The 11,330-nt window shown below is 39.9% G+C and overlaps 1 protein-coding gene across 1 annotated transcript in view; it reads right to left on the bottom strand.

Moving 5' to 3' along the window:
• The window catches only part of pemt (phosphatidylethanolamine N-methyltransferase), an 83,566-nt gene that overhangs the window by 51,350 nt on the left and 20,886 nt on the right, over nt 1-11,330 (bottom strand). The window contains exon 3 of the mRNA XM_086302827.1: nt 8,383-8,498. Within this exon, the coding sequence (XP_086158953.1) occupies nt 8,383-8,498 (116 nt within the window). The remainder of the gene's footprint in view (nt 1-8,382; nt 8,499-11,330) is intronic.

Genomic DNA, 11,330 nt, shown 5'->3' with positions numbered 1-11,330 from the left:
ATGGTTTTGCAAGTTATCATTTATGTATGTTTCATTAATTTAATTAAAAGTAATGTTTACATAAGCAATACAAACACTAACTGAAACATGATTGGTGTAAGTACTACAGACATAAATTACATTTGTTCATTCAACAAGATTAACATTGGTGAAACAAACAAATATTTTACTAGTTCATGTAACAAGACTGACTTTTGATGTGCCAAAGTGTTTAAACAATATAACATGAATTTAAATTAATTTAATTAGACTAACTTGGTACAAACATGTTAACTGAATAAAAATCAAATTAACTGAATGTTAATGTTTAAATTATGTTACACTTACAAACATATTTAGTGTTGAAACAACACAATCAAGATGGATTGATTTAACATGATTTGTTTAGATGGAATATAGGTGGCAAGATGAAATTAAGTTCATCCAATGAATTATTTTTTTGAGTGTATAGTACTTTGACTTCATCACTCTTCATGGCATGCTGAGAGACAATATGAATACAAATGTTTTTTGGTAAGATAAAGTTTTTATATGAACAGCAGCAGAACTAGCAAATGTAAGCTTTTAGTTGAGAAATGAGGCTGTAGCATTGGTAGAAAAAGCAAGCAGGGCACTGATGTCTTCAACTCTAAAAATAGAAACGGTGCATTCAAGGTGAACAAATGGATGCATGGTTAGAACACATACCACAAAGATTAAAATGTCCTGTTTCAACTACCAGGCAGCTAGACCTTTTCTACAGGTCATGCCATCGTGCTCTCACTCAAGGAAAGATTATTTTGTCATAAACAATGAATAGTATATTATCTGACTTAGTGGGCTTGAATTGACCAGAACAATGCCCACGTGCCAAATACGTGGGTAATGAGTCACTTTGATTGATAAACAAAAAAACCCAAACCCAACATTCATTAATGTTCATGTCTGCTCACTAACAGCTTTACTCTGTCTTTGTTACTATGGTAATTAGCGCTAAATCAAGTTTTTCACCGGGTGAATACGTCATTCAACCTCATCTATTTTACTTGTGGTGTTTTGCTATTCTACACATTTCTGCAGCAATTTTGTTAAATTAAAGTCCCACTGATTTCCCTTACAAAGTTCATTTTGGAGCACCGGCGTGACACTGTTGTGGTTTCATCATCGGTCAAATAATAAACTCTTCTACAAAACAGATGGTTTTTAATGATTTTTAAAATGATTTTACTGGTTTAACTGCCATTATATAAATACCAGAATAGGTCTTTATTTTTGTGTTTAATAATATTAAAGAGTCCTGACTAGAAAAAGAAAAAACAGAACAGCAAAAAACCCCAGATGTAACAAACAACACCTTTATTTAACTGAGGACCTTAATACTACATTCACACTACGAAAGTAATGGTTAGAGACTTTGCTATGGCCAAAATTAATGAAACTGTGCAGTTAACTTGGACTCCACTGTTGTTGCGACTGAAGTGGTTGGTTTGAAGATGGGAACAAGGTCAGTGATCACTCAAAGTCAAACCACCTTTAGTGGATCATCAGTTTGTTAAGAAATTCCACCAAGTTGGCAATTACATGCAATCTGTTTATGATAATACAGCGATTAACTGTGACAAATCCACAAAGTCTGTTACTGTCTGCATGCATAGACATTCATAATTTAACAGAAGCACATATTAACTACTTACACTCAGAGTCCGGCCAGAAGCTTAAAGATTTTTAATCAGAAATTCATCTACATCTAGTGACATAGACACAAAATGAGATTGGTGCTTGGGAACCTTTGCCACCTGGTTGTACTTTGGTTATACTCCAATATAAAAGCAAAGGTTGACTCAAGTCCCATATTGCAGAGAGACACATCACAGACCTACAGACTGACTTGGACTGATTGCAATGTGTTCACAATCCGTCTGGGTTTATAGATTAGACAGTAATTAAATGCAAACCTTTGCCAATCTGTCTGAGAATGAGAGTGTCTAACGGAGACCGTTAATGTGAGGGAGATTACGACTGTTTGGAGACAGGTTGCCTCCAAGAAGGCTACCTGTGCAATCGCCATGCAATTGAAAGTGGTCCAGTTGGTTGGCACAGCTATTTGTAATAAGTAGAGCAGCTAAACTTGTTTGCCTCATTTTTATAATCAGGTTACACTGATTAAAAGTTAAAGACTTTTATGCTGGTAGCTGCAACCATGCAGTTTCAATAAAAAGTGCAATAATTTGTATGGGGCTATGCAAGTTGACTCCCTAACTGTTATATCCCCCAGATCTGCTGCATGTTGTCTAGAGATTTGTAATTCCCAAATCCAACCTAGCATAAGACTCTAAAAGGTTTTTGTTGAAACTGCAGAAAACATTATGCAATAGACTGTATATACCCAATTATTAGAAATGTGACCTTCAAGGAAGGTTTATTTCAATAATCAAGAAAACCGTGCTTCAGAATTTGCAAGCAAGTACAAAAAGAGGATAAATAATTTGTCAGCAAAAAATACTAAATAAAAAAAACATTTTCCACTTTCCAAGGATTCAGTGTTTCACTTAGTCATTACCTTACAGGACAGACACTAAAAGCATTCCTGCTCAAATATATTTTGTTGACTTTCACATGTGCAGCGCTCATCAGAAGTGCTGCCTGCAAGCCCAACAACTGACTCACTTAAGTCCAACCAGCGACTTCATCGAATTAATTTTTGAATTGAACAAATTTGTTTTGATAAATAGTTCTGGTTCAGGATGCATACAGTGGGGCAAAAAAGTATTTAGTCAGCCACCGATTGTGCAAGTTCCCCCACCTAAAATGATGACAGAGGTCAGTAATTTGCACCAGAGGTACACTTCAACTGTGAGAGACAGAATGTGAAAAAAAAAATCCATGAATTCACATGGTAGGATTTGTAAAGAATTTATTCGTAAATCAGGGTGGAAAATAAGTATTTGGTCAATAACAAAAATACAACTCAATACTTTGTAACATAACCTTTGTTGGCAATAACAGAGGTCAAACGTTTACTATAGGTCTTTACCAGGTTTGCACACACAGTAGCTGGTATTTTGGCCCATTCCTCCATGCAGATCTTCTCGAGAGCAGTGATGTTTTGGGGCTGTCGCCGAGCAACACGGACTTTCAACTCCCGCCACAGATTTTCTATGGGGTTGAGGTCTGGAGACTGGCTAGGCCACTCCAGGACTTTCAAATGCTTCTTACGGAGCCACTCCTTTGTTGCCCGGGCGGTGTGTTTTGGATCATTGTCATGTTGGAAGACCCAGCCTCGTTTCATCTTCAAAGTTCTCACTGATGGAAGGAGGTTTTGGCTCAAAATCTCACGATACATGGCCCCATTCATTCTGTCCTTAACACGGATCAGTCGTCCTGTCCCCTTGGCAGAAAAACAGCCCCATAGCATGATGTTTCCACCCCCATGCTTCACAGTAGGTATGGTGTTCTTGGGATGCAACTCAGTATTCTTCTTCCTCCAAACACGACGAGTTGAGTTTATACCAAAAAGTTCTACTTTGGTTTCATCTGACCACATGACATTCTCCCAATCCTCTGCTGTATCATCCATGTGCTCTCTGGCAAACTTCAGACGGGCCTGGACATGCACTGGCTTCAGCAGCGGAACACGTCTGGCACTGCGGGATTTGATTCCCTGCCGTTGTAGTGTGTTACTGATGGTGACCTTTGTTACTTTGGTCCCAGCTCTCTGCAGGTCATTCACCAGGTCCCCCCGTGTGGTTCTGGGATCTTTGCTCACCGTTCTCATGATCATTTTGACCCCACGGGATGAGATCTTGCGTGGAGCCCCAGATCGAGGGAGATTATCAGTGGTCTTGTATGTCTTCCATTTTCTGATGATTGCTCCCACAGTTGATTTTTTCACACCAAGCTGCTTGCCTATTGTAGATTCACTCTTCCCAGTCTGGTGCAGGTCTACAATACTTTTCCTGGTGTCCTTCGAAAGCTCTTTGGTCTTGGCCATGGCGGAGTTTGGAGTCTGACTGTTTGAGGCTGTGGACAGGTGTCTTTTATACAGATGATGGGTTCAAACAGGTGCCATTCATACAGGTAACGAGTGGGGGACAGAAAAGCGTCTTACAGAAGACGTTACAGGTCTGTGAGAGCCAGAGATTTTCCATGTTTGAGGTGACCAAATACTTATTTTCCACCCTGATTTACGAATAAATTCTTTACAAATCCTACCATGTGGATTCATGGATTTTTTTTTCACATTCTGTCTCTCACAGTTGAAGTGTACCTCTGGTGCAAATTACTGACCTCTGTCATCATTTTAAGTGGGGGAACTTGCACAATCGGTGGCTGACTAAATACTTTTTTGCCCCACTGTATATAAAGCTACCACTTCACCTTTATTTATTTTCAAATGTTTACAGCAGAGCCCTCTGTGTGCTGCCCTCTAAACGCGCACAAAAATCTATTTTTTTGAATATCTGTCAAACTGTTTCGGATCATCAAAGAAATTTGATATTATACAGAGATAACCTGAGTAAATACAAAATGCAGTTTTAAAATCATTTATTAAGGGAATGGAAAAGGTTGTCCAAACCTACCAACGTTCTATATGAAAAACCGATTGCCCTTCAACCTAATAACTGGTTGTGCCACCCTTGGCGAAAAAATTGCAATCAAGTGTTTGAGATAACTGGCACTTCAGCTACATTGGAGATTTTTGCAATCATGAACGGCCTGTTTAAGGTAATTCTAAAGAATCTTAATTGCATTTAAAAGTTCACACTTTGTGCTTCAGCTTCTGTGCAGAAACTACTGGACAGACTTTCACCAGGATTTTCTGGTGGAGAGCAGAATTCATAGTTCCATCAATTATGGCAGGTCGTCCCAAAACAGCAAAGCAGTTCCAGATCATCACACTACCAGTACTATGCTGGTGCCACAATTGTTGGTATGATGCTTTTTTTTTTTTTTAAATGAAACGATGTGTTCATATTTATGATAAATGTAACGGAACTCAAACGTTCCAAAAAGTTCAACTTTGCTCTCGTCAGTCCATAGAATATTTTCCTAAAGGTTTTGGGGATCATCAAGATGTTTGGGGAGCTTTTTTGGCAAATGTGTACTCTTTTTGATCACCAGTGGTTTTCTCCTTGGACTCTCCCACGGATCCCACTTTTGCCCAGCCTCCGTCTTATTGGTGAATCATGAACTCTGACCTTAATGGAGGCAAGTGAGGTCTGGAGTTCTTTAGATGTTTTTCGGGGTTATTCTGAGACCTCCTGGATAGGGATGGGTACCGGTGTCCGGTGCCATGATGGCACCGGTTCTGACATAAACGGTAGTAACCAGACCGAAAAGCAGCGCACATTTCGGTGCTTTATTTCGGTGCTTTTTTTTCCTGAGCTGTGATACACTTCTAGCCAATAATTTTACGTTTCCGAGGATAGTAGGCGGGGCCAGGTACGTACGTTCTTTTAGAGCAGAGCTACAGATTAAAATGCCCAAGGCGAAAAGTCTGGCTGTACTTCACAGCAAAATATGCAAACTCAGCAGCCTGCAACAAGTGCTTTAAGCTGATACTGTGATACTGTCAAAGGAGGTAACACCTCAAATCCGATGAAACACCTGGCGATGCATAGCGTTTTTTTTTTTAAAGCCCAGAAATGCGCCGTATGATAGCTTGCTGCAAGACCTCACACCGAGCGCATCTACTGTGCGTGGGTTGCCTGTTATCTGACCCGGAGTTAGCAATATCCCCCAAAAACCCCGAAGAGGAGAGTCCTGGCCCCTAGCCCTGCCAGTGTATCAGAAATGATGAGGATGATGATGCAGCAGCCGTTCTTCTCTGCGTGAGTAGCTTAATGTTCGTGTGTAATTTACGTTGAGTAGGCTAACCACGTTATTACATTAATGCATGTAAGGTGAACTAGCAAACATCATCATAGCTACATGCGGCTGTCTTCTTGTTTGATGGCAGATACTCCCTTCACCCTGGCCAAAAAGGCTAAAATGACCAAAGAAAAAGTGGAAAACAGTTAAACATGAGAGGTTTTGGATAAAGTTTGTGTTTTTTCCATTGATTAAGCACTGCTTCCAGCCAAGAGTGATACCATATATGCCCTATAGCTGCAGAAAAGGCTAACATTGTTATCTTTTTACAAAAAACCAGCTGAACATGAGAGGTTTTTGTACCAATTTTGTGTTCTCCATTCTTTAAGCACCGGTTTGAGCACCGTTTGAGCACCGGCACCGTTTCAAAAGTACCGATTTGGCACCGGTATCGGATAAAACCTAAACGATACCCATCCCTACTCCTGGATGAGTGATTGATGCGCTATTTGTGTAATGTTGGTAGGTCGGCCATTTCTGGGAAGGTGTTTGAAGGTTTCTCTGTTTGTCGATAATGGCAATCACTGTGATTCACTGGAGTCAGAAAATCTTAGTGATAGCTTTGTAACTCTGCACTGATAGATGTAAAAGACTTTGTTTCTTGGCTATGTCTTTATATCACAGTGTAATGTGTTACTTTTTTAGATGTATTAGCCCAATTCACTTTGTCAGACAGTTTCTATGCAAGCGATTTCTTGATTCATGTTTAGCAGTAATCAGGCACGGGTGTGACTAGTGAAACTGAACTTAGCTTTCCAAAGAATCTGGCCAATCACCTTTAATTCATGATACATGAATGATGCATTTTGTACACAGGATCAGGTAGATTTGGATAGCTTGTTTCCCTTACAATGTCAAGTTTATTCCTAACAAAGAAAATAGTTGATGAGTAATTATCCATTCAGATAACAGGTGGATGTTGGGGCGTGTAGGAGTTGAAGCAAGCAGCAGCAGTGACACATGGAGGGATATGAAACCTGCACCTTTACACAGCTACATGTACATGATGCAGTGAAGTTCAAGGTGTTTGACTGAAAAAGCTGACAGGCTTTGTTGTATCTAGGTTTGCTGCACGAATTTACACGAACCTCACGATAAAGATTTCTAAATAAATGCGCTCTAATAATTGCTTTGTCAGGGATACATTTGGTTTTAAATATAATTAGCTAAATTTACAGACTGTGTGGGCTAAACCCAAGGGTCCTTTCTAATTGTACTATTAAGAAGTGAACATGCTAACATTTAACTTCATGGCCCGCAAACTTACGGTACTATCAGTGTATATAGTTGTGAAGAGAAAAGTATTCATAGGATTCTATATTTCTTCATTATGTGTTGCTTCAGTTAATTGCAGTTTGCAAGTGTTTATTTAAGCACAACCCTCTTAAAGTGGACATGAAACAGTACATGTATTAAGGCCAATTTACACCATGGAGCCCTATGCTGAAACTGTCACAGCTGTCTGTGAAGCAGGATCTAAGATATAAGTCTTTAAAGTTAGAGTCACTGGCTGGCTCGTCGGTTGCTGCTAATAGACTTAAGTTATGTTAGCTAAGCAGTGACAGATCTGCTGACTCAGTGAAAAACAAGGTCACTAAAACTAAAACACTGTTGGCTAGCTGCACTGAAATGAGAAAATTTACCCATTAGCCATAATGTTTGGGTTTGCTTTGTTTGGTTTTCATCAAACATGGATTTTCCCAAACATTTTCACTTTAACTCGTCTCTCCAAAGGACATCCAGAAGTCTTGCCTTTTTTCCTCTGACAAGACATGGAACCACAGCTTCCTATTCAGTATCCTTGTTTGCAGCCTTATATGACTACATCCAAGTTTATTACAGCATTTAATCACCTAATTCACATTTTCAGTTCTTGTGAATGAATGAGTGAGTGAATAAATCGCTTTGTCCCACAGCTATATTTAGCTACTCAGAATGCATGGTGAGTTGATAAAAATTCTCTTCCTGAGCACAAGAGAAAACTGGCAAGACAATTTATCTCTTTGGACCAGCCTGTTCCCAAAATGTTTGTTGCCCAGCAACAGACATCACACAGATCCTTTGAGAGAGGGGAAAAAAGGCTTGTTGTTGCATTGACATACAGTCTGTGTGTGGCTTTGTTGAGAATCCTTTGTCATCATTTTGACCCACAGGGGGAGGTGTGGGTGTATGGACACCATATAGGAAGTGGTAAAGCGTGGGGTGATACTGCCACATACAGAACCGTGGGCACAGATAAAGAGCAAGGAGGAAGGAAAAAGGAGCTGTGGAGAAAGCAGAAAAAGAAGGCACAGAGGTGGGACGAAACAGAAGAAGAAACCGAAACAAAGAGTGTAAAAGGGGACAAATTCATACAGGCTTATATGTCCAATGATGTCCAAGTGACCACTGGACTGGTGAAGGCCTGCCATCCAATGTTATGAGAACCAAGGCTTTCTTTCAATCAAAGGTGACGTACAAATTTAAAATTGTTGGACTGGATGAGGGGGATAACAAACCATATTTTGTTATGGTTAAAAGTGTGTTCCTCACCTGTGGCTGCGGTAAATGTTTAGCAGTATAATGACGAAGCCCAAGCAGCAACAGGCCAGGTAGGGGCTACCAAAGAGCCCCGAGAGTCTTCGTGTACGATGCTCCCATCTCGCCACCTGACAACAGGAAGACAATGACAACGGTGTTTACCATAAATATCCAATTAAACTGCATTAAAAAACTGAAAGTTAATGATTGTTTGTCACACTATGTCAGTCTAAAAAACCCTCAAAGCTCAACTTTTTAAACTCAAGTTTGGCAGAGCTCCAGCATTGCTATGTGGAGCAAGGACAACCTTACAGAAAGAAAATCATTTCTGCAGCACTCCACCAATCAGGCCTGTATGGTAGAGTGGCCAGAGAGAAGCTATTCCTCAATAAAAGACACATGACAGCCCATTTGGAGTTTACTAAAAGCCACCTGAAGGATTCATCTGTATTCATGAGTAGATCGAACAGGAGGTCCTGAAGCCACTGAAGCCAGTTTTTTGCAGTCCCAGGTCAGTGAGGGAATGGGTTACACCAGTTTTACCAAGCAAGCATACTTTATAGTCCATCTACAAGCAACATTCAACCAAGAAAATAAGCTCCATGCAAAATCCTGTTCATTATATGCCCGAAACATCTAGGTCATTATCACAACAGTTTTTTTTTGTTTGTTTGTTTTTTTACAGTATTATGTATGCAACAACAATACGTGCACATGAAAACATTGGCTTTACTGGCCATGAAAAATCAGAATGCTCTTGACAAAATACTGAAAATGGTCTCCTGGTCAATTTGCATATACTTTTGTGAAGTCTCAAAAGTGCTGCCTTTATCTGCATTTTAATGAAGTTTTCAAAAATGAATACAATTTTCACTGGAAGTGTCAAGGATGGACAGGATAAGAATATCAGACAGACAGTTCAGGTTGAGCTGTTTGGAGACAAAGTTAGAGAGGTGAAGCTGAGACGGTCTGGACATGTAGAGAGGAAGAATAGCGGCTATACTAGACAAAGGATGCTGGAGATGGAGCAGTCAGGCAGGAGGAAAAGAAGGCCACAGAGAGGGTTCATTGATGTTGTGAAAGAGGACATGTAGACGGTTGGTGTGACATAAGAGGATGCAAGGGATGGACGAGACAGAGGCAGATACACTGCTGTGTCAATCGCTAAAGAGCAGCCAAAAGAAGGCAAAAGAAAAAGAATAAAACAGGATTCTTTGGCTACCACAGCAGTTTCTCGTATAGAGACAGAGAGATCTTGTTTGCTTTTGGTATCTGGCTTTGAGCCTTAAATAGCTAAATATCATGACTTTTGTCTACAGTTTTGAAATATTGTGCCCATGATAGAGACAGAAGAGTGCTGTTTGTTTGCATATGTTGTTCTGGCCTGAAGCGATTATTTGTTCAAGTTTATTTGTTCACCTCTGAAACAGCTGGTGCATTTCCACACAGCTGTATTCTCTTGCTGGCTATTGATAAGTGTTTATTTTTTTTAAGCTCTTTATATAGTACCGTGCATATCCAGCAGGGAGTGACGCCATAGAATCTTATCTAACTGGTCACAGTTGCATTTTCCAAAACACACTTCTCTCCCAAAAAAAGAGAATGGAAAATAGTCACATCCTGCCCATTTATGCAGCACAAAAGGCATTTAACCCATCTGTCCATACGGTGAACCTTTCAGTGGCATTAGCAACTCAAAGTGCTGTTTGTGAAATGACTGAAAAACTTAAAATTACCACCTGACAGTGGGCTAAGGAAATGCATAGATGACTGTAAAAAAACAAAAACAAACCAAAAACAACAAAAATGAATCCCACAGGCACAAATGTTACCATGGCAACAGCTTTTCTATGTTCAGCAGCGGCAAGGTAGGAAAAAAGAGGAGGAATATAAATATAAAGGTGAGGTGAAACAAATGTTAAGAAGTGGTAAAGAGTCCTTTATGGAGTGCAGCAATCCCCAGGTATAAATTGCATTGTTAATGGGTTAGCGCTACCTGCTCAAGACCGATCAGAAGCAGCTGAGAAAGCATGCTTAAGCATGCTGAGAAAACTTGGCAGCTCTCTTTGCATTTTTAGAATAGATGAAAAGCTTAAATCAAGAATTAATCCCCTTCTCCTTTCTCTGAAGCTCATGTCGTCTGTTTTGTTTTTTAAATCCCAGCCTTCAGCAAGCCGTATGCTGACATTTCCTTTTCCTTTCTTTCGTTTTTCTTCTGCCTCCTAACAGAGTTCAACTGCTATGTAATTAAGGGCCAGCAGCTGATGTACTTTGACTAAGATGTATGGTTACATCCACAGTTTGCATTGCAGTCTGCTCCACATGGACATTAGCACACAGCGAGCTGGAATGAAACTGAACAATCATAGCAACAGTGGGGGAATAAATAATGATTAGGTCTGCAGATAGCAGGTTTGTGTTGAAATGATGACACAATGCATTTTACAAACACATCAACATATTATTTTACCAATTCACAATGGTTCTTTTTGAGACTCAAAGTAAGTGGCACTGATCTAAAAACATAAAAAATAAAGACAGGATGTGTGCTCAATACAAAAATAAGAAAACATTCTTTTATATGCTGGTGAGAGCGCCCCATCAGCTTCACAATTCCTTGTATCACATAATAAACTGACTCATTCTAGCACCTCAATTTTGGGATGAATAACCTATAAAAGAGGTCAACTTCTGCTTTACTGCCAGTGTCATATACTTGCTCAAATGTCATCCTGATTTGGTCACTGGAGAAAAAATTTCCTGACCAGCTGGCAAAAAACACCTACTTGCAAATTTTCTAGGGTCACTCATGGGCTGCATGAACATACAGCACTTATTTACACTATGCCCAGCTTTCTGTGCATTGTGCTTCTGGCATGCCAGAGGGTCTCTTATTTGTTAGTTGTTGGCAACCCCACCTACACCACTACACCAGACTACAGCCCCTGCTAGACTGTGCT

This window comes from Aulonocara sp. 'chitande type north' Nkhata Bay, linkage group LG8 (assembly GCF_057382095.1).
Source record: "Aulonocara sp. 'chitande type north' Nkhata Bay isolate Kocher_YH1m ecotype deep benthic linkage group LG8, A_spYH_male_GT1.1, whole genome shotgun sequence".
NCBI lineage: Eukaryota > Metazoa > Chordata > Actinopteri > Cichliformes > Cichlidae > Aulonocara > Aulonocara sp. 'chitande type north' Nkhata Bay.
Note: the sequence above shows the minus strand (reverse complement) of the source record. Positions and strands in the feature narration are given on the sequence as shown.